Source organism: Amia ocellicauda, chromosome 23, assembly GCF_036373705.1.
Source record: "Amia ocellicauda isolate fAmiCal2 chromosome 23, fAmiCal2.hap1, whole genome shotgun sequence".
Lineage (NCBI taxonomy): Eukaryota > Metazoa > Chordata > Actinopteri > Amiiformes > Amiidae > Amia > Amia ocellicauda.
In genome coordinates this window covers 10716808-10741037 of record NC_089872.1, presented here as the reverse complement: position 1 = coordinate 10741037, position 24230 = coordinate 10716808, and the positions used below count along the sequence as shown (strand labels likewise).

The following is a 24230-nucleotide window of genomic DNA, read 5'->3' as shown; positions in this document are numbered from 1 at the left end:
ACGCATGCGTAGTCATTCGTGCCCTATTCCCAAACCCATCTACTCGGGTTTTCTTACGTTCGTTCCCCCTGCCCTATGGATAACCTATGGATGGGCAGTTACGCGTTTGGCTTGTCCGAGGCCACGCCCCTCGCGTTCAGCTGCTCCCTCACATAGCTGTCAGACGGGCGTCAGCGGCGCGGCGGACGGTGTGACTGGGACTATGTGTTATGGAGGCGACGGCGAGCCAAGTGAATGAGTTCTCCGGGCGGAAGAGGCAGGAAGAAGAAAGGCTCAGCCGGCTCCAGCGCCTCACCCGAAGGCGACGCCCCGGATCAGGTGTCGCTCCATAGACGTAATTTGTATTACTTCTCGTATCCCCTGCTGGCAGTGTTTGCGTTGCTGCGCCTGCTGGCCCTGCACTTGGGCGTCCTGTTCGCCTGGCTGTGCGAGCGGATGTCCAGAAGCATGGCTGCGAAGAGCCAGCGGCCGCCGGAGCTGGGCAAGGAAGGGGAGGACGACGGCGTGCGGATCCGAAACCACCACAAGAAGGCCTTTGAGTACATCTCGGTCGCCCTGAGGATCGACGAGGATGACAAAGGTGAGAGGCAGAGCGAAGGCAATGGGCACACTGAACATATGCATATTCATGTTTTGGATCAAGCGAGTATGATTGTCCTTTATGTGATGTCAAGCCATGACGTAAACATGTGTTTGCAATACAGGTCAGCGTGGACGCTTCATTTGTTTGTGTATTGCTGTCAAAAATGCCCCACCAGAAACTACTTGACCAGCCCAGTGACGGGGGAATCAATACTGCTTATGAAAGTATATTTGTTGCTAATGCAAGAGTATTATACGTATATTATCCCCAGGTGCAATTACAACGTTTTAAGTATGCAATTACGTCTTAAGTCTTTCTTTGGTGGTGGATGGACTCCTGCTCCAGATTACTATTACAATTCAGTGTTATTAATAATGCATTACAGGCAGCTGCTTAGATGCAGTGCAAGGTTTTTCTGATCATAATTGCCTAGGCCTAGGACGATTGTTTATTTATAGACTGGATGTAGCCACTTTCACTTTCAGTGCAGAGTACTTACTGCTATGACCCTACTATGTAGGTAGGTCTGTACAAATGCCAGGAGAAAAGCTAGTAACTTAATCTGGTCTCACTGCTTTCTTTTCTTTTTTCTTGGTTCCTGGATTGCTAAAATCATTGCATTTTATAATTTTATATTACTTTTGATTTGTGACTCATGAGGATTGTATGCATCATAGGAAGTGTTACTCAAATTTGTTAGAAGTTATGCATCTCAGATTTACACTCAAGGCCAGTAGTCCCAACTGAATCCACATTTATAATACATAATATAAATTATTATTGTTTATTTGTTCTTATTATTGTCTTCCAGATTATTATTATTATTATTATTATTATTAGTAGTAGTAGTAGTAGTATTTTGTAAATGACTAATGATGAATATCCCCCATATGTGGTATTGTTACAATTGTCTTTAATACCTGTTATGCTTGCTGAAAAGCATATTTGAATTATGTTTTATCACAATAATAATATATCATGGTGGATGAAAGTCAAAGTGAAACACTCCAAAAGTAAAGCATGCAATTATGTTAGGTACATATGTGAGTACTTTTTGCAAAAACAGTATTCCAGTGATTTTCTTCTTGCTCAAACAGCAGAAAGCATCTCCTGAACCATACATTGTCTGGGTCTTGATTGATTGATGACAGTAGATGCCAGGAAGATGATGTTTGGTATGGAGAGTGGGGCCTCCCCTCAGGGTAGGACGTTTCTGCGACGTTGCCGTGTTCTGGGTTGCACAGATACTGCTGTAATGTGCGACCTCTGCTTCGTATGATAATCAGCCTCTGTTTTGCACTGATGTGAATGTCACTGCATGAGGGTAACTCGGTCTGTGCTAGTGATGTTAAAAGGATCTGACACAAAGAACACAGAGATGTTGTGCTTTGCTCATAGGGAACAGCTGGATATTGGCTGGCCTGCTTTCATTTAATGCACACTTGCTAATCCTGTATGTTTACTGTTTCCTGTTATTGGGTTTATTCCACTGTTAGTTTATTTCCTTTACTGTAGAATTGCCTGATCTCTGTCAGCCATCCTTTGTTAATGAATAAAACCGTATTGCTTTTGAAGCTATTTAATTTTGTAGTTATTTACACTGGAATTCTAATCAAGGCATACTGTTATCTTTGTAGTGTATAATATGGGATTGAACCAAAAGTAATAATTTCAGCAGAGCAAGGAACATTACAGAAACCTAATAATGTTATGATTTTTAAAGTTCCTTGGATTTGTTTTGGCCAGTTTGTCAGCTCTGTGGCTCATTCCCTGGCATCATCAATTATGTAACGCAGCCTATTTATTGCTGAGCCAGTAGGGAGCTGCCATAGCCAGTCAGTGTGTGGTGAAATCTACCCCGTCTGACGAGTGTCATGATTGCTGAGGGCAGCCGGGCATGAAACGCAGCTCCCGTAGAGAGATGAGGGAGACCTCAAAAGACCTCTGACTGGACAGTGCTGCAGCCCCAAACATTACATGTGGGATGACTTTTGTAACTGGTATTATTTTCCTATTGTATCTGAACACCTGATCCACATGCTTGTGCCTAATTCATTAGTTTCATTTGCCTACCCTGCAGTTTTATAAAGTTGCAAATTATAAATCAGTGTATGGTTAGCTTGCATTCCATAAAGGATGAGATACTTATAAATGGTCCCTCATAAAGTGAAAAGTGTGGGCAGCCAAACTCCCACAGGACAGCATGTGGCTCTGAGCCTGGTTCAGTGCTTTAATCGATCATTTGAATGTAACACTCAATAAAGATGGCCTTGGGTAATGTGTTGTGGCAGCTAATAGCCAATATCAGGATCTGAAATACTGCTTCTGGCTCAGGGAATGAATTTATTCAGATTCTGTTCCAACACATTGTGTGAAGCTGCAGTGGATCTGACACTTCCCATACACCAAACTGAAGGCTGAAATGTGTGCACTTAATTACCCTAATCAGTGTCAATATATTTAATTGTAAAAAATCTTAAGTAATTAGTCTTAACAATGATAAGACCTGTGCTGTGGCTGATTTCTGATTGTATACAAGACAGTGTAGAGTAGCTGCATAAAGCTTATCTGAAGGCTGTGACTTATTTTTAATCCTTTTATGCTTCCTAACCATGTGGGATTCTGAAATACCCCCAGCAGATTGTGGTCTAATCATTGGGTGGCACATTACATTTCCATAACAATTTCCCCAGAGCCTTGTTTTTTTTTTTTTTTTCATTGTGATGCATTACCTTTGATGCTCTATGGCCGTAATTTAGATTTTAATCAGATTTGTCCTCTCATCCTAACACTGGCCAGAGGGAAGCAGCATGCTTTAAAAAAAAAAAAATATATATATATATATATATATATACACATACTGGTTCTCCCTAAAGGAATATGTGAAACCAATGCTTCAAAAGTAAAATCAATAGAAATTGTGTAGAACATGTCAAAATAAAGGCATAATCTGGTTTACTACCCCTCTATGACTACAGTCACTACAGCTTCAAGCACTGATGGGCATGTCTACATTTATTAGACTTGTATGTATTAGTGTGTAGGTTATTTACATATGTATATCAGGCACATGTACATTGTTCTTCAATTGCAGAATAAAAAGGAATGTTTTTTTTTTTTTTTTTAGTATTGTAGATAGGTTCTAGGGATGAGCTAAATATATTTCGAGTGGACCCCGACTTCCCACTTAAGTAATCTTGTGTTTCTTTAATAGCAAGGCATGGAAACTGTTGCAGGGAATCGGGGATGTATTGCAGGTCTGGTTCTCTCTCTCTGAGTGGCTGAAGAAGCCTTTCTTTCTGAAGAGCAGTGAACAGCAGGAATACTCTCAGCCCCACTGTTACATACATATTCATCTGCTCTGCTCAGCCTGCCTGGTGGAGAAGTGCATTAAGAACCTAACTGATTAAAATGCAGCCACCTCGGGAACATCGTCAAGATCATCCTTTAAACAATTAATCAGTCACCTTACTCATTTAATGAATGCCCAAGACAAACAAACTGCTTTTCTGTTTCTTTGTCCTCAGTGCAAATACAGCTGCAGTGTTGTAGATAGTAGGGGAGTCACTGTCTCTCCGTGGAAATGAGTTACAGTCGTGTAGTAAAGCACTTTATGGCATTCATTGCGTACTGGTGCTGTTTTATATTGACAAATTACCTTCATGCAGAAATAAATTTGTATCACAGCTTTGTGTGTGTGTGTTTGGCCTTTTTAATTAAGCTAGCACCTCCTTGCACAACTGCAGTGAAGTGGGGGGCTGAAAAGTTCCTCTGCTGCATCTCGTGGCCCCAGAGGAATTGAATTGCTTAGTATGTGAGAGTAATGTGGAGCTAATGGCTCAACCGCTATTGATGTCCTGCACCTGGGCTCTCCAGTGGCCTTCTTTGATTGGGGGAATGTTTTAATGGCTTTTGAATGACTTCCCTCAATATTCTTCCCTATTATCAGAGCTGAAGATAAGTCTGTGACTCGCATAGAAGCATTTTCAAAAGCTCTGTATCAATTCAATATTGTTGTTCGTTAACAATCAGTCCAGACAAACGCTAAGAGAGATCAGGATAAATGAGGAGGAGGCACTAAAGGGACTTGCAGAATTAAAAACAAATCACCTGGGCCAGATGGTATATTTCCAACAGTACTTAAAGAAATGAGGGAAATTATTTATAGGCCGCTAACTCAAATATTCCAAATGACACTTAGAACAGGGGATGTGCCAACTGACTGGAATATTGCAAATGTCATACTAATCCACAAGAAAGGGGACGAAACTGAGCCAGGAATTTACAGACCTGAAACAGAGGGTGTCGATTAGAGGAGTCGCTTCTAACTGGAGTGAGGTTGTTAGTGGAGTTCCACAGGGATCAGTATTAGGGCCTTTGCTGTTTCTAATCTATATTAATGATCTAGACTCTGGGATATTGCAGATGATATTAAAATAGGTGGCTCAGCAGATACAATCTCTGCAGCACAGGCAATTCAAAGGGATAATATTCAGTTGTGGGCGACACCTGGCAAATGAAATTCAATGTGGACAAGTGCAAGGTAATACGTGCAGGTAACAAAAATGTCCACTATAATTACACTATGGGAGGAATAGAACTAGATGAAGTCATGAATGAGAAAGATCTAGGAGCCTATGTGGACTCCTCACTTTCTCCATCCAAACAATGTGGGGAAGCAATAAAAAAGGCAAACAGTATTAGGGTATATTGTCAAAAGTGTAGAATTGAGAACAAGGGCAGTGATGTTCAGACTGTACAATGCACTAGTTAGAGCTCATCTGGATACTGTGTGCAGTTCTGGGCTCCACACTTCAAGAAAGATATCGCTGCTCTAGAGGCAGTTCAGAGGAGAGCAACCAGAATTTTTCCAGGTCTGAAGGGAATGTCCTACTGAGAGACTGAGGGACTGAACCTTTTCACCCTGGAACAGAGGAGACTACGTGGGGACTTGATTCAAGTCTTCAAAATCATGAAAGGCATCGACCACATCCAACCAGAGGAGCTTTTCCAGATCAGCAGGGACACACGCACCCGGGGACACAAATGGAAATTGGGCTTCAAGTCATTCAAGACAGAAAACAGGAGGCATTTCTTCACACAGAGTTGTCACAATCTGAACAAACTCCCCGGCAATGTGGTAAAAGCAACAATTTGGGAACATTTAAAAATAGACTGGATAGGATCCTTGGATCACTTAGTTATTAATGGACACCAAACGAGCACAATGGGGCGAATGGCCTCCTCTCAGTTGTAAACTTTCTGATGTTCTTCTTATGTTCTTATTAATCACACGATTTTGATTTTCTTTGGTCACACTTTGCTGAATTATTTGGTTTTTGAACCACCTAAAATCCAGCATGTAAATCTAAATTTGTGTGCTCCAATTTCAAGGGATTTGCTCATATTAGGAATATTTTGTTTTAATTTCTGCCGTTTATGTCATCCTGCTGTTTTATCTGCTGCAGAGAGCCACTCGTCTCTTCTCTCCCCCTTCTCCCCCTCTGTAAAGGCCATTGTTTCACAGTGGGAAATACGACTGTGACAGTACAGAACAAAGGAACGGATTCATTTTGTTTCTTTGTCTCCTCCTTTGTTCTGGTTCTGTTGGCTGTTCTTTGCCTAGGGAATACGAACATATAGGCTATATTTGGCTACAGCTTTGAAGTCTGGATTGGCCATTAAGGTATCACAATTTAAAATGATCATTTGGCACTCCTGAATGATAGCCGGTTCTTCAAAGGAAAATAATGGATGAAAGCAAGCTGTGTGTGTATGTATAAAGACAGTGAAGGGCTGTAACAAGTCCCCAGTCCTCACCTAGTCTCATGATTGTTTGGGTGGCTGTTATGTCATGGTGTGGAATCCAGCACTAAGATACCGGTCTGTCTGCTTTTAGCATAAATTGTATTAAACAAATCCCTGAAGTCTGTATTGGAAAAACCTAAATCACACGAGAGGCTCACGTAATGCCACAGGCAGTGTCTCATGACCCAAGTGCAGCATTCGAATTTCATGGACAGTTTGTGTCTTCTGTGCTCCAGGCAGTTAACACCTAGAGGAGACTCTGTCGAGACTCCAGTTTGCTGTTGCATTTCCAAATCCCGGCAGAGGGATTTTCAGCTGGGGTAGGGATGATTGCTTTCAATACAATCTGTCTGCCATTGCCAGTAAAATAATACACCTTTATGTTTGATTTGTTTCTTTTCGCTTGTGTGATTTTCTCTTTTGTTTGGACAGAGGCAATCTTGAAATGTGGATTTAATAACATTTCAGACTTAATCTGGACTGCCGTCTGAAAAATGTATTCAATATAATTCAGTATGCTTTAAGTGATCTGTGGGCTGTTGTAGGGATCCATCTTGCATATGGCTGACAGAATGTGCAGAATGATAGAGAAAATGCTGGGTTATATCACAGCTCCAAACATCTGCATTAATGTACATTAACCTTAATAAATATATCACATTTACTGTGATTCACCTTTTTGTGCCAGAGTCAGCTTTGATTCTCCTCCACACCATTAAGTACAAGGTTTTGCTGCATCAGAATGGGTCAGATATGTGAATAATGACCCACCGCTCAGCACAGATTAGCAGTTTAGAGTAGTAAAAGGGTGGACAGGTAGCCTGGGTTGTAATTTCATATAAGTTCATGTTGTTTGAGATCTAATGTGACATTTAGACCTAGTTAGGTTTTTATTAGTTTTCCTGGCAGATTATGTACTCTATTCCGTGCCTGCAATGCTGGGATCGTGTGGTGAATAGTGCAGCTCTGAAGTGGTTCTGTTGGGGTGCTCAGCTGCTCTCAAGTTATTAAGTTAAAGTGCTGAAAATGACTCTAACCGTCGTTGTTTGTCATTAAATCAGGAGGCACAACATGTTCCATCCTGCAAGATGTCTGCAGTAAAAGTCCCGGGGAGACTTTATTAAGTCCTGTGAATGATACAACAATGGCACTAATATCTGAAGTGACCAGTAAATTGAAAGTCATGTCAGTATTGCATTTGAAGGCTGTGTTTGGGCTGGAATCAGTGCTTTTCTCAATGGGGGGTCCCTGCACAGCAGATATCTGACATGCAGTGATGAGTCAATGTCTGCTCTGTGTCTGTTTGCAGGTCATAAAGAACAGGCTGTCCAGTGGTACAAGAAAGGCATTACAGAGCTCGAGAAAGGGATTGCTATTCGTATTGTCGGAGAAGGTGAATTCAGTTTTATTTATTTATGCTGTTTTTCCAGACTTTTCTATCCCTGTCTTTCGTTTACATTTAAATGGTGTTAAAAGGCACTGTTATTATATTCATCATAAAATGCACTATTTAAACAATGTTTCCCATTTTTTTGTATTATTATTAGTTTCACCTAAAGCAGATGCTTTAGAAATAGTTCTCCTTTACCTGCAAAGCTCTTATAGATTTATTTTTATTGTTTATATTTTATTTTATTAATTGCTATGTCTGCCCCATGCAGGAGAGCACTATGAACGAGCTAAACGACTACAAGCCAAGATGGCCACCAATTTGATTATGGCTAAGGATCGGCTAGAACTTTTAGGTGAGCAGATAATGATTTTATTGCAATGTAGAAAAATCATAGCAAATTATGATTGTACTCCTGATTTAAATGTGCAATACAGTGGAATCCCGTTATAGGCAACACGAGAAAGTATAACATATTCTACATTTTGGGCAGTCTGCTTTTAAGTAAATGAGCTCACATTTCACACAGATGGCTGAATTTATAGTTATTGTTTTGAAGGGATTCTACTGTATTTTAAACTCTGTGTTTAAGATCCTGTTCAGATTGTTGTAAAATGTTCTTTCATTTATGGACTTTAGAAATTTATTGGCAAACCATTTTGTCAAAGATATTTTTATCTTTTCCTCAAGTCCATGTAAGAGTGTAACGCACTTTCAGACTCAAACTTAGTAGAAAGATTGTATTGCTCAGTTTTACATTGGTATAATAATAAATAAACCAATAATTCATGGAATTGTAACAGGATATTAACCCAGCAATAAACATGCTGCCTTATATTAAAGAGGTTACTACAATGTGTATTAAGTGGCTTTTTATTTGTCTGAAAGACTAAATGTGACAAGAAAAAGTATAAAAACCTGTGCTAACCAATGTACCTTTTCTATATATACTGTGATCAACAGAGCTTTCACAATGTGAACATGAAACCACTATTCACATTTTGGGTGGTCACATTCAGTTTTTGCTGCCTGAACTTTACTGCATGTGCACCGTCGATGTTTGCCGTTTGTGGAAGGGCGCTTGCTTGTATCACTGTAGGGGAGAATGGAGATAATTCTGTGTGCTTTGGCTTTGGCATCATGAGTGAAGTCTCCATGTTGTAATGAAAAAGCCCCTCAGCCTCACTCTGCTGCTGGTCTCTGAATGAGCCAGGCATGGACATGTTTCGAGCTTTCACAAACCATCCCTGCTTCTTCCGGCCAGAAATGAACCATATGTTCATTTAAAGTCAATTTAAAGACATTTAAAGTCTAAAATCAAGCTTTTATTTTCATTTGCAGTGTCTGTAGAAAGTCTACACCCCATTGATTGTTTTTTTTTTTTTTTTTTTTTTTTCTCCCACTTGGAAGTTGTGGGGTAGGATGTATAGATAAATGAAAAAACAAAACAAGTTTGATGCATTTTAATTCCACATAACAAAACATTTTGAAAGGGGGTGAAGACCTTATATAGGCCCTGTATATTCATGCATTTCTTATTAAAGATTGATAGTTAATGGTGTAGAAACTTTTTTATTTTCTTTTGATTTAAATCTCTCAAGCATTTCTTATTGTTAGTTTTATAATGCATGTCATATCTACATATACACCTGCTTCATCCAAAAGAGTAGTTTGGCATTTTAAAATGCCAACAATCCTCTTTCCCTCACTGCCCACTTCGCAATCATCTCTTTACAGCAGTGACTGGTGGTAACCATTGTTGAGGTGATCCACCACGCTGGTAATGTCACCAAATTAAACTTGCCAACTCTCCCATTGCATGATGTCACCACGATAGAACCCTGTCACACTCACCCAGCATGTTTTATGCACATGATTTTTCTTTTCACATACCGTCATGTTCCATTTTTTTATTTCTATTATTATTATTGTTTTTCTATGTTTCTTTTTCATTTTGTTTTCTATTATGTAGCCAAGCTGCGATCAGGTTCAAATGTTTCTACACCTCAGAGAGACATCTATAAGGAAAGCACAAACCAGTCCTGCCATAATGGACACCTGCGGACAGGTGGGTGGAGGATGCTGAATTGAGGAAGAAATGGCCCGGGCGTTTCTTTTTTACACGTTCAATGTTGGCATTTGAATAAGAAACTCTGTGACCCAATATTTTGACCACTCTCATTAATCCTTTATTAATCTATTTGATGTAAAATACTGTGATTGTGTGATGCTTAAGATGCCAGATGTCAGCTTGTAGTTTAGGCCTTCACATTTTCCATCACCTGTCAATCGCCTGTCAATCATACAACTTGATTTATGAGTTCTGATGCAGGACTGGTAGGGCACTGATGTTATTCATGGATATTTACAGAAACACAGTACCCACTATAGCAATCATTTCTGTATCTTGATAAATCACAAACTTTCAAAGGAAGGAGCTCTTTAGATTGTTTCCCCTGAAGCGAATATTAAAATACATGTATTAGCTTTAGTGAATGTCTGATTTAAAGTGGTTTGTTAAAATAAACTTGAAACTTGGAAATGGAGATACATTCTGCTTGAATGCACTAAACTTATATAAATCTTCTGGAACCGCTCAAAAAGACTTGAAAAACCTAGCAAATTAACAGACCAAGAATATCGTTTTGTAAAATTGTCTTTGAAAAATTATAATTATAATTCCAAAATCAGTGGTGATGTGGTTTAGAGGTAAAATCTCAAGAATAGCAGTGAATGATAGGGTGCTGAATGATTCATACAATTTCCATGTAGAAGATAAACTATTTCTTTTAAATGTCAGATCGCATGAAAGGTAATGAACTCAGTCTCTCAGAAGTAACATTAGAGATTTCTGAATGTACTTTGAGATTATATATGGTTGTTACCATTGTCAGCTGCTCTAGGAATGTGTCTGAAATACAGGGAATGAGAGCATGCCCAACAATGTCCTTTTGTGTTTTAAATAACTGGGGAGGTGGGGGATGTTTCGCATTTGCCAAAGTGAACTATTGATTTGCTTTTTGCTTGTGATCTGAAAGGGGGGAATCATCAGACTTTCATAGTAGTCAACGGAAGGGCTCATATTTTATTCATGCAAGATGAAAGATAGAGCAGTCCGTTGCCTTTCGTTTTCACGCGGTAATTTACCATCTTCAGCTGTGAATGGAATATGATTGGCTGAGTAAAATCCCATTCCAGCCGACCGCATTCATTATATCGTCTGAGAGGCAGAGGATGCGGTGTCCTGATAAATGCTTTTTTGGGGTGGGGGGGTGGATTCCAATGGCATATGTGCTGTTGTTGAGGAGACTGATGTAATATCCTAACTCGGATGGGGTGACAGAGTATATCAGGAGAGGCACAACAGTTAGGGGAAGTGACCCAATTAAGCCCACCAAAGTCTAAGTTTTACATGTTTTCTTATAAATATGTGAATTTCTTCCTAATAAAGTGGGTATTAAATCAAAGATTAATCTCTCATCTAAACAGTTGTGGTAGATTTTGTCATAAATTTACTAAATTAAATTAACTTATTTAATTGCAAAAGTGAAAAGTCTGGAGTGGTCTTATAAGGTACATATGTACCCTTTAATCCCACATGTGTCCCAAATATGTAAATTCTTCAAATTGTATTGATTTAAGCAATTAATATTTTATAGATTATTGAATTCAGACCTCAAATAACCAACCTAACCAATTAAAATTGTAATTTTAAATTATCTGAGACTAATTTCCATCACATGGAATTGTTGCACTGGTGTGCTGGTTGTTGGGGTTGGAGCCGGGGCTGTTGGGGCTGTGGAAGTCTGCACAGGTGCTTCAGAAAAAGCATGATTTGGGAACACTTGTCTGTCCACCCGGCTCTGGCTCAGAGGGAATATTCCAGTGCTCTCAAAGCCACCGATGTACTTAACTTGTGTACTTAACAAAATAAGAATGACTTACACAAACTGAAATGCATTCCCCCCCGACCTGCTCTCGTTCTATACTAAAGTATAATAAATAAATAATAGGAAAATATCCGTATCGGCCGAGAATTTTCATAGTGGTACTTCTCTACTTTTGACTTCACCAAACACTGTCTTGTCCAGTGGGTGAGGTGAGATGGGAGCCAGAGAAGCTACCAAGGCCAGAGAAAATGGGGTTGTGCAAGTGCAATGGAAATATCTGAGGCATGAGCGTCAAAAATTAAAACTCATGGCAGCCCCATGTCAGAGATCTTTGGCAAAAACAGCTTCTAAAAATACTCTTGAAATACTCTTGAGGTACAATGGGTTCTGGCTTAGTGGGCTTATGAAGAACAACAGTGGTCCATGGGAAATTAACCTCTATAATTCTATATAGAATTAATGTAAACCTGTAAAATCTTTATAATAAATAACATTATCTTTACAATTTAGACCATGTTTATTATTGATGGTAGAACAAATTAAATAATTCTGCTATAAAGCCATGTGCTGATAGGCTTTTCAAGGGCGCTGTTCCTTTTAAGCCCACATGACAAAAACAATTACATTTTAAGAGTATAATAATTGGTAGAACATTTAAATATTGTTTCATCTCAAGAAGCTTTTAAAATGTTTTGATTTTAACTATGGTCATTAACAGTTTCTCGATTTTTGTTGATCAACTGCACCTATCTGTGTGACCATCATGCTGACAGTGTCCCGCGCTCGCTCCAGAAACTCATGAAATCTATATTTTCAAATACAAAATAGTGTTTTTAAATACCAAGCAAATTCACCTTTTTTTTGTATTTCAAAATAAGAGCAAGTGAGCTTATATGGTTCATGGGCTTAATTCGGTCACTTCCCATTTGTTGGCTCTTTTTCAGACAGTTGATGTATACCAGCATCCCCCAGCTGTCTGATTCTATATATCTGTATAAATCAGAACGAGCTGTTGAAGGTTTAGAGACCCATTATACACTCCATGAATTATTAGATCAGAATATTCAAGATTTTGCTGGTTTTCCAAAATGAAATCACTCTTTATTGAATGTCGGAAGGAATACGCTATAGACGGGCTTTTAAAATGTCATCATCTGACGTTTCCTCATTATGGAAATTCCCTGAAGATTTAATAAGTGCTGTAGTTTGTATTTACATGTTAATAAAAAATATAGTCAATATCTTTTGCCTACGACTAAGCATTTCTGCTCAAACATACTGCCTGTTTTAAATCGTTCCATCCTGACTTTATTTATAATATGAAATCGTGTGCTGCTCAGAATGTCCACCTCATCCCTCTTTCTGCTGTGTCTACAGAAAGACTGTATTTCTTTATTAATTGCTGACTGCTGCATATCCTTCATGAATCACAGAGTCATCTTTTCCGAGGTGGTGTCTGTTAAAATGAGTTATCAGGTAGCTTCTCAGTGAGGACTTCGCTAGGATAATTAGTCAAGACAGTAGTGGAACTCATGGGCCTTCTGGTAGAACACTGAGATATATGTATATGTGTGTGTGTATATGCATATTAGTAATTTCTTTCCTGGAAATATATTTGTGCAGATCTGTTGTTACTGTATTTATATTACAAGCTAGGATTATAACAGTAGAAAATAAAGGCGATGTTTGTTTATGCATATGTGTGTGTATATTTTTATAAGCTCTGTTTCTCCCCCAAGTAATTGGGTGTCATAACCCACCGGTTCCATAATCGACTTTCAGTTCCCAAAGATAGATGGGTCCTGCAGACGATCCATTCTGTTCTGCTGTTTGAAGGCTTGGTTGTTCATCTTTTGGACAATAGATCCAATAAAAACATAAATAATGTTCAATCTCTTCAAAAGAGCTGTCAAAGTAAAATCATTTAAATTATGATTAAGAGTATTCCTGAAATAGGTGGTGCCGATGTGGTCTCCTACAAGGGTACAAGATTGAAAAACTATGGTGACAATCAACATTTCAGCATGACCGATCCAAATCAAATACACACATGTTTCTTCCCCCTCAGTGGTAACTCTTGAGATGTTATCATATTTCAGTGACCTTAGTGAGATCATAGCATGATGAGCTAGAAATCAATACTGTTTCTCCTGTAACCCATAGAGAGTGGAGCAGTTCCCAAAAAAAAGGATCCCTTGACTCACTCGAGCCACTCCCTCCCTCGGTCAAAGCACCTACCAAAAAGCACCTCCACGGGCCTCCCGGGACACCAGCGTTCTCCGAGCTACAGCGGGCCTTCCACCTCCAGCACCGCCCGGCCCGCCTCGCAGCCCTCCACCAGCACGAAGGTAACGGCCACCCTGTCTTGTTTTAGTTATTTGTCAGAGATTAGTTTGATTCAGGTAACCCTCTATAGACAGAGTTAGTGATTCCATTAAATACAAAAAAAATCTCTAAGCATAAACGTGAAAATGTTTGTGTTTTATTCCAAGATTAATCCTTTTTGTTGGAACCTTTAGGTAGCTGTAGAACGGGCTAAATCTCGAGTTTAATCAGACCTGTCCTTTCCTTTAGGGTCCCGCTAAATCGACCAACAGACCAAACAACAGACCTCCAACACCAACGGCTACTCCTCGCAAAAAGAAGGACCTGAAGAACTTCAAGAACGTGGACAGCAAGCTGGCAAACCTCATTCTGAACGAGATCGTGGAGAGGTGGGAGTGGGGGCATATGTCAGATCTTTAAAGCATGAAGGATTTTCTTTTCAGGGCTTGCTATATATATATAGGAAAAGTGTGGGATGGTCTGCAATAAGTAATCAGTTTCCTACACTTTGACACCGCCTGGTGATGTATAATAATATATTTCTTTCTGTTCTGCAGCGGAGCAGCTGTGCGGTTCGATGACGTCGCCGGGCAGGAACTGGCCAAGCAAGCGCTTCAGGAAATTGTCATCCTCCCCGCTCTCCGGCCAGAGGCAAGTCAAAAGTGTTGCAAACTGAGAGTCAAATTGCAATGGGAATGAGCCATCTATAACCCACTGAAAGATTTGAAAAGATCCTTAGAAGGTTAACGTGAGGTTGAAGGGCTATTATGTGGAAAATAACACTTTCAAATACACAACGTAGTATTCAACATGTAGTTTAAATGCAGTTTCATATCTTCACTGCCGTTGTTTCATTTAGTCTGTGATGGAGACGCTGCTCTGTGCTCATGTGGGACGCTCTGTCTCGGTTTCATTTCCAGCTGTTCACAGGCCTCAGGGCTCCGGCTCGTGGACTACTGCTCTTCGGTCCTCCGGGAAACGGGAAAACAATGCTGGTGGGTAGAGAGTCAAAATGTGCAGAGATGAGGTCGAGTGCAATGATTTGTTATGGTACTTTGCCAAAGCTGACTGCTGTCTGCAAGTCTTCAACAATTGTACACCATACCAGAGATGTGTCCTCTTTAAAATGTAGTAATTATAATCTCCATTTGTTTTTTCAGTTCTCTTCAATACATGTTTAAGGCGTGTTTTAATTGAAGTCACTGAGTCGGTGTCTTATAGCTTCAGGGATTCATATTTTCCATTGTCCTGTAGCGTGAAAGTAGGCCAGCATTAACGCATGTATGACATAAAGGCAGCGTTTCAGTGACCTCGTCTTGCTGCTCAGGGAGTATCGGAGTGAAAGGGATTTCTTCTAGTGCCTCAGTTTTACATTGTCTGACCATGAATTTAGGAGACCACAGGGAATCTCCCATTATTATCCTGACTGATCATGAATAAATGGAACATAACATACATTTCACCTTATAAACCAACATGTATAATCTGGTACAAACCAAATCCACTTGGCCTCTCCTAAACTCTTTCTTTTTGTATTTTTTTAATCATCAGGCCAAAGCTGTAGCCATGGAATCCAATGCAACATTTTTTAATATAAGTGCAGCCAGCTTGACCTCCAAATATGTAAGTGCATTTAATCCACAAACCCCATCTTATCTGTCTGTGATGGGGAAGTGTTTGATTAGCATTGGAGGGTCAGGTTTACTCACACACTGTATCTGCTGCAGGTTGGCGAGGGAGAGAAACTCGTTCGAGCTCTGTTCGCGGTTGCCCGAGAGCTGCAGCCCTCCATCATTTTCATTGGTAAGACTCGTTTCTTAACTTTTTCTATAAGAGTTTTAGTCTCATGTTTTAGTCTGAGCGTTTTTCTCATTTCTCTTCTGACCCAGATGAAATCGACAGCCTTCTGTGTGAGAGAAGAGAGGGCGAACATGACGCCAGCCGCAGACTGAAGACCGAGTTTCTGATCGAATTCGATGGGGTGAGAAACGGATGCTCCTTTCTGCTGAAGGACATTTGACGAGAGTTGCGCAGGGCTGTGTTTTACTGTTTATCTTGGATCTGTTCAGTTTCATCAGGTGTAAGGGTTTATATATTTATATATGTGTGCATGCGTATATGTGTGTTAAAGCCTGCACAGTGGGAGTCGTCGTCATTGCAGGTGTGTTGTTTGCAGGTCCAGTCGGTGGGCGATGACCGGGTTCTGGTGATGGGCGCCACTAATCGACCCCAGGAGCTGGATGAGGCCGCGCTCAGGTACTGGTTATTCATTGTGGTTGGTCGCCATGTACAAAAATAGACAAGTTTCTATCAGACTAGGACATCTGCATGTGCATTAAACAAGGACAACCGCAGAGCAAGTATTACCACCCCTTTGTTAATGACTGCAGCATTATTAAGTGCCTCTAGAGGGCAATGTTTGCCTTCTTTAGTTTCGACAGATTATTGTGGTGCTGTCTGAGTTAATGTGTCGGATGTTCTTCTCTCGTCTTTGCAATTTGCCTCATTAACCAGTCAGGCACATTAACTACCAATATCTGCAATTTCCTGTAGTTGTATGGATTCCTTCAATGGTTTTTCTTTTGTTCTTAATATTTTTATTTTGGGTTGAAATTGATAGAATTCATTAAAGGAAATTAGAATGCGCAGCCAGTAGTGATTAAGCTACATCTGCTACATTATTTCCTATGCTCAAGCCTTATGGAAGAATACTGTATATGATTTCTCTTTATTGTTTTACAGGAGATTTGCTAAAAGGGTTTATGTGGCTTTACCAACTGAAGAGGTAAGATGAATCTAAATGTTTGTGTTTACATTGATAGTGTGTTTTGTGTGAAAATGCAAATCAATCTACATGATACAACTTGGTATATGAAAACAAGGGTAATTAAACCCTTTTTTAATAACTTATTTCAGACACGGTTGAAGCTGCTTAAAAACCTCCTGGGAAAACATGGAAACCCACTGAGCCAAAAAGAACTGGCCCATCTAGCCAAGTAAGCTCCCACTTCTGTAATCTCTCTACATGTTCCTTTCATTCTCATGTTAGCTCTTGATTTGTATTGTATCCATGTCAATGTATGTCATTTGAAAAGATTCATATTTTTCTGTTCTCAACAAACGGTCTTGTAGAACGAAACAATCCTACAGTCAACGCATCTTGTTTGCTCTGCCGGTTTTGATTAAAGATTAATACGAGTCTTTCCATGTTATATCTGTATGATCTTGTGATGACCAAAGCCAATTACGGTATTCTAGATTTTACATTCATTTTGTGAATTTACGAATCTGTTTCCTTTCAGATTGACAGATGGGTATTCGGGGAGTGACCTGACAGCTCTGGCGAAAGATGCTGCCCTGGGGCCTATCAGAGGTAAGCAAATCACAGATGGCCTTTATTAAGCCAACATGTAACCCTTTATTGTTGTGCCATTACACACAGATGTACCATTCTGTATCGAGGATGGCCTTTTGGAATGATAACATTCAGGTTCTTACGCATTGCAGTTGACATTTTGTCCAGGAAAGCTGTCATTCCTAATGGAAATCAAGCCACTGCCAAATTGGCAAATGTGTTTACGACTCTCCTGTTTGGTTTTGTCGTCAATCAGTCTAATGCCAATTACCTGCAGGGAACGTGAAGTGCCTGGTTAATTACATTCCCCCGCATCCTGATGACTAGTTTGTGTGCATTGGAAGATACATTCAATTATCTTATTTTCTCTGCTAATTGTAGAATTAATGTGTTCCTTTATATCTGTATTTTATAACAGAACTAAGACCAGAACAAGTGAAAAACATGTCTGCTAATGAGGTATGTGATTTATTCCACATGATTTCATTTGAATCCTGCTGTTTGAGCTGTAGTTGTGTGCGAACTACTACTGGTGATGTTATCACACTGTTAATTATAGCATTAGTATTAAGACCTGTTCAAGGCCTGTCTAATCACCTTTGAGGAAAACCTTGACTCATTTACCTGCATCTGATGAAATAACACTGGTTAAATATAGTTGTGTATATTTGTATTTACATGTAATGATATCTTATGGCATTGATTTCTTTGTTTTTGTCTCCTTCAGATGCGAAACATTAAGCTGGCTGATTTCTTGGAATCCCTGAAGAAAATCAAGCACAGTGTCAGTCCTCAAACCCTGGACCTGTATGTCCGCTGGAATAAGGAGTACGGAGACACAACAGCCGTTTGAGAGATTTGTTTTCTGAAGCAGAGAATTGAACCTAGTTGGAGACTAATGGAAGGAAAAAACATTCTCTCTGTCTTGTTTTTGAGCAGACAGACCAGTGGAACCGGACCATTCTGCAGCCGTTTGTTTTTTTCTATCCCTTTACAAAGAGCTGTGCACTTATTCATGTGAAAAAGAGCTTGAAATAGGTGCACTTCATTAAAGCACAGATTAATCTGTATATTATTATATTCGCCTCCAAACCCAGGGTACCCTCACGTTACAGTGCTACTGGAAATACTACAGTGAAAACCGTATTTTTACAGTAGAGAACAAAGTTTACAACTGTGAAAGATACCGAGGCACACCATTAGGGGAACTGTCCTTTGTATATAGTGTTCCTGCAGTAAATCATTGTAGTTCATTAGGACATAGCATCTGCATGGTTGTAGCAAAACCTGTGCCTTACGTTGGAAACAAATGTGTGTTAAATGTTTTCTTTCCCATGCATCCTGCTTCTTCCACTAACTATTAGAAATGTACAGAAAACCTCTGCCTTATCTTCGAGACACAGCAAACTGTGCCAAACCAACTTGGGTTGTTCCTGGGGCGGGCCGGTAGACTGTGTCAAAACCTAACACGTTGGAATTGCATTTTTTTTAAATAATGAGATAAAAAATAAAATCAGGGCTTTTGTACTTTTTAACACTCAACACAACGTATGACCTGTAAATCTGTATTATGTTATTTAATGTTCCTTTGTTCTAGGGCAGTGATTGCTGTGTTTATACATTAGACGTTCTGTAAAAGCCTTTATTTGTAATGTGTTCTGCACAATAGTGGGTAGGAATTGCTGACGCTCTGTCATCTGCAGTCTACAGGAGACAGTAAAATCTTTCTAACAATATATTTCCAAAGCCGATTTATACAGTAAATAAATAAGTAGGTAAATAGACACAAGTTCATGATAGCCTTTGCTTTTTTATGTGTAAATATTGGGAACTTGAGGCACTTTTTTCCCCACTAAAATAGGCATTTTGTTTCCTAATATTAAGCAGCTGGTCTGTCTTAACAAGCGTCTTCCTGTAGGTTTTGTAAAAGCAGCGGGGTGGAACAATGACAACAAATTAATTATGCTTAGTCACTGTCCTGTGTCAGGCATGCTCCGTATTGGTTCAGACCTGCCTTGGGTGGAAAAAAGAGGAGACTGGAGGTTACTAAACTAAAAATATACCTGCAATAATGCTGGGGCTTGTCCTTTTTATGTGTATTACAGGAAAAAACTAACTGCTGAGCCATGCAAGTCAAAGGGTGCAAGACTTCTTGTTTGTAAATTGTGTCTAATTATTATTATAATTTTTTTTATCGGTTTTGAGTTCAGGAGGCTACACCGCTAATATCTCCCTCGTTTCATGTGATTCCTGTATAGTGTTTGTTTTTACTCATTGCGTTTCTGAGTGAATTCTTCCAGGTGGGGAGTGGGGGTGTGGGCAGTGTTATCAAATCTATGTACATTGAGTTATAAATGAAATGGACTAAACTTGGTATGCTTTTTTTCTTTCTTTTTGTGTTACTCTAATAAAATTGATTATGCTGGAATTTAGTTACTACAACAAGTCAATATCTTAATGGAGTTAAAAAGTAATAATAATAATAATGGTTAACTTGAAAAGCTGTGTACACCGGGATCTAACATCTACAAATTCTTAACCGTTTACTTGAATAAATATACAACAGAATATACTGGTATTTGCTTTGACATTTTCCTAGCTTTCTTAATATATTATCACAGATAGGCCACTAATTGTCAGTTGGTGTAGCTGATCCTCGTGTCCAGGGATTGGGGAATCTGTGCAGGTAGCTGATTCATATTGCTAGTGCTGTGTTTGTGTGGAGGATGAGGCTGATTTAAAGAAACAATTGCCTTTCTTTCTTAAAATGTCCCCTTTTATACACTTCCATGATCTATTTAAATGCCCGAAACCAAACGTGTCATAGTTTGTTAAAGGTTTTTATAAACAATTGCCATCTTTACTTGGTGTCTTCTACTGAGCAGCAGTCAGAGTACATTACACTAGTAGTGTCTCTTCAGCCTTTTACAGTTTTATAGGCACTGGCTACCAGTAGGGCTAGAATTCCTACTAATGTAAAAGTTTGCCGGTTTGTCTTAATTATTTGAAAAACGGTTAGATTTGGGAAATGGAAACCGTGTCAGTGCAAATCCAGACGCTTGCTGCATAATGAATCTGTGTAATCCCATAAATGATAAGAAATGTCAAGTTTCGAGCGCTGTGCAATATGTCAGTTTCACTTATTAAATGTGATGGCGAGAAGATGGAGGCTTTGTGCTTCTCATCCATACTGTAAATCTGTAAATCACTGGACAGGTCTGTTCTTAAATTGAATAGGGAAGTCTCCGCAATAAGACTTAATCATTGTCCAGCAGGCATTCTGAGATTATTTTGTACGTGCAGCTTGACTAAAATAATTAAACGTTACTGAGATGAGAGTTGCAGATATTCTCAGAAAGCTCCAATTTTGCTCCCTTCAAAATAAAAGATGACTTTGTTTGTACCTGTTCATTTGAAAATCTGTTATTTGTAGAGATTGATGTGTTTGGAAATCGGAGCCTCTCAAAACCTAACAATAAACCTTTTGTAATTGTAAGTGTTTGTCTGTTTAAAATGCTTTATCACACTTCATGTATGGCACACAGTGAATTAAAATCAACAACGCACTTACAAATGAACTCTTATTATATTAGAATTCAGTTCATCTAAAAGACTATCAGTGGAGTGGCACAGGGACAGCCTGCACACTCTCAAAGTGAATCTCACAGACTTTGATCTGTTTTGCAGAGAGATGGCGCCACTCCGCTAAATTTCCTCTATTTCCATTTGTTTCCTCTCCAAAGCATGGAAAGTAATGTAGGCTTTATTCATCTTTCCTGTTCAGCTTGCAAAGGAACAGAGCAGTTTGTTGCACATCATGTGATCGATTATTCCTTCAAGCGGACGACTGCAGTGAAACACTTCTAAACTCAGTGTCTTGAGTGTCTTGAAGGTCTGAGACCCTACCATTCAAATGAGTCCCATCCTTAACCTTCTTTGTGTGGAGACATGTTGTTCAGCAGAGGTCACCATGCTATAATCCCTTTAGGAATGATAGTTCACATGCATGCTGACTGACTACACCTCTCACGTGCTCTGATGTCCACTGGGGTACAACCAAGATAATTGGGGTTGATTCGGCAGACCATTTGGCAGACTGTTTTTTTATTTTTTATTGTCCATTAAATTCTTCCATCAGAATGTGCCTGCAGATGTATCATTCCATGTACATTGTTTTGAGTCTATCAAGTATTTTGATGTAACAAAACAAAACGAAGTTGTAGGAGTTTGATTTATTGCTTGTTTAAACTGGAATCACTCTAAACCAAAAAAAAATAAAAAAAAATTATATATTTTCCATTGCGTTCCTCCCTGCTATTCATGACCTCTTAAAAGTGACAAAATCATGGTCTTGGTATTTATAAATAGACCCTTCTCAGGACTGTTTCCAGAGCAACTTCTAAAATAGCTGTGGGGCATCTTCCACACCCATCCACACACTGCTGCCCCATGTGCATTCCTTGTGGGGTTTTTTAAACCTCTTTTCAACAAACTTACTAAGAAAATTAGACAAAGGATTGGAATCCCATCTGGATGTTAAGTTTTTAATAACATCAGTTTTAAATCTTCCACAAACAATTACAAATTTGCACAAATCGACCTGATTTTACCTGTGAATTTAACTAGATTTATCTGACTAGATGCTAATAAGATTTGCTCATGTATACTTTCAGGCTTCTTAATGGCCTTTAATATAATAATATATATATTTTTTAATTTAAATTATAGAGCTGTTAATAGGGAGACAATTCAATGAAGATCATAATAATGCAAAGTCAATCAACAGATAATGTGTGTTGCAATTTAAGTTGGATCTGTTGCTCATCAGATATTAAAGTGCCAAGAGACTACACATAAATTAAAGCAATTCGTAGTAGGGAGCCAATCATTCTAATTGAAATTGATATTTGAAACCTGCGTGCTCTGTATTTTTATATCTAGTTCATTGTAGTTATTGCAGTGTACTTATAAACTATACAACTATAACATTATATATATATATATATATATATATATATATATATATATATATATATATATATATGTATATACTCACACACACTCTCTCTACCTGAATGCAATCATTAAACCCACAGGAGTTCCTCTGGATGCCACACGAAGATTTTAAAATCAGTTTAATTGTGGCAGGAAATACATTATTTACACAAAACCTGTAAAAGGTACCTATAATAAAACTAAATCAATATTAGATATTTGGGTTCCTTACCACTGGAGTAATGTTATGGAGAAGACTGGGAACTTTTAAACTAATCAAGGATGACACCACTATGCGATTTGATTCAACAGCTTAGCCCCGTCTCCCCCCTGCCAAGTGGCTTTTAAAGGCAGAGCCAGGGAGGGTGTTTCCAATAGCCAGACTGCCTGACAACATCCACACAGCAGAGGGAAAGTTCCCAGCTATTTCTGCTCAGCTGCCCTGTTATCTGTCACCTTGTTGATTTCCAGAGATGCAAACCAGTGCCTTGTGTGTGGGGAAAAAATGAATAGACATTATTGCTAATCACCACTTTTAATTGTCAGGATCCTTCATCGAGGACTGCTGTTACAGCCTCAGCAGACAGCTCGGTAAACACGGAGGAGGAGGAGAAGAAAAAAAAAAATTGCAGTCTGAAAAAGTATGATTCAGAGGCCGCTGAAAAGTATATGTCCTGCTATGCCAAAAATATTTTGGTGAAATTAAATCTTATGCCCTTGTGTACTTCACAGACAGGAGCTTGGGTTTGCCATGCAAAGCGTGTCAGACGGGGGTGATTTCGGCATGGAAAAGTTTCAAACAGTAATCCCAAAGAGTGGTTTTATTGATTTATAGACCTACACTTTTGCCTTGCAGGTTGGTTATTATAAAATAAGAAACACTACTCTTTTCTATGCTGTAAATATATAGGTGTTAATTATTAATGTTTGAGTACTCAAACCGTGTTTTGATGCCCGGTCATGCATTTTGGTATTGAAACACTACAAAATAACCCTTTGTATTCAGGTCAAGCGCTTGTGCTGAATTCAGTAGTTTCATTTGCACAAAACAGTTATCCCTCTGTGTGCTTCACTTTGTTTTTCTGGAGTATTCAGAGTAAACACATCCCTGAAGCCGATCACAAACTTATACTGATTCCTCTTAGGAAGGTATTTTCAGTGGGGAGTAAGAGGGATTAATCTCATAATAATAATCTACAAGGACAATGATTCTGCCAACAGAAATTGAATTTGACATCAGACCAGCCAGTTCCCTGGACTGAAGAGAAATTGGGTTTTGAGTCCTTCATAATCTTAATACAACACAATCAGTATATTATTTCAAATATAAAGATATAGGAGTGATAAAATACCTGTTCATGAGAGAGTCTCTTATTCAGATGACATTAATTACTAGAATATTTTGTCCTCTACTGGGTAACTAGTTTTAAGGTAGTAATATGTAATATTTGTGTTGTAATTAATCTTGCACCATTATATTTTTCTTGTATAAAGCTTCAATTTTCATTATTTTATTAAGGTTACCAACATATAGCATGACCACGTGTGTGGGAATTTTAAATCCATTGAGGGGAGGAGCTTAAAAATGTCACAGGCATGTCCTTGAGTAGAGAGCTCATAAACAGAAATGTGAACTGAGTGGAGAGGTGAGTCATGGAGCCAAGAAAAACAACAAAAACAAAACAAGTGAAAACAAATGGGAGAAAGAAGAAGAAAAGAACAAAACATTGTCTATATTGCTTAATTACATTCAAGAAAATCTCGCTGCCAGACACGATATTTCATATGAAGCTGTCCCATGGGGACTTCCAACAGGAAATAATGGAAATTCCAAGAATTTCCAAGGAGTAACTGTGACAATATGATCTCCTTGTGCACACATTA

At 39.0% G+C, this 24230-nt stretch overlaps 1 protein-coding gene across 2 annotated transcripts; it reads left to right on the top strand.

The window, feature by feature from the left end:
• Positions 1-76: 76 nt before the first annotated feature.
• On the top strand, positions 77-20847 carry spast (spastin). Of its 2 annotated transcripts, XM_066697204.1 has the most exons (17): positions 77-580; positions 7701-7784; positions 8053-8136; positions 9754-9849; positions 13835-14019; positions 14246-14385; positions 14554-14647; positions 14917-14991; positions 15548-15619; positions 15724-15799; positions 15886-15977; positions 16173-16252; positions 16739-16781; positions 16913-16992; positions 17299-17369; positions 17770-17810; positions 18079-20847. In XM_066697204.1, the coding sequence occupies exons 1-17, from the start codon at positions 235-237 to the stop codon at positions 18202-18204; spliced, it is 1785 nt and encodes a 594-aa protein (XP_066553301.1). In that variant the 5' UTR covers positions 77-234; the 3' UTR covers positions 18205-20847. The 2 variants fall into 2 exon arrangements, with proteins under 2 accessions (XP_066553301.1, XP_066553302.1); XM_066697205.1 differs by lacking the exon at positions 9754-9849.
• The last annotated feature ends 3383 nt before the right edge of the window (positions 20848-24230 follow it).

What these genes read in the sequence shown, in the direction of transcription:
- spast (XM_066697204.1), top strand. Translation starts at nt 235, where the DNA reads ATGAGTTCTCCGGGCGGAAGAGGCAGGAAGAAGAAAGGCTCAGCCGGC. An exon ending in TCCCCGCTCTCCGGCCAGAG is followed by an intron (nt 14,648 to 14,916) that starts GCAAGTCAAAAG and finishes TTTCATTTCCAG; the next exon opens with CTGTTCACAGGCCTCAGGGC. An exon ending in GAAACGGGAAAACAATGCTG is followed by an intron (nt 14,992 to 15,547) that starts GTGGGTAGAGAG and finishes TTTAATCATCAG; the next exon opens with GCCAAAGCTGTAGCCATGGA.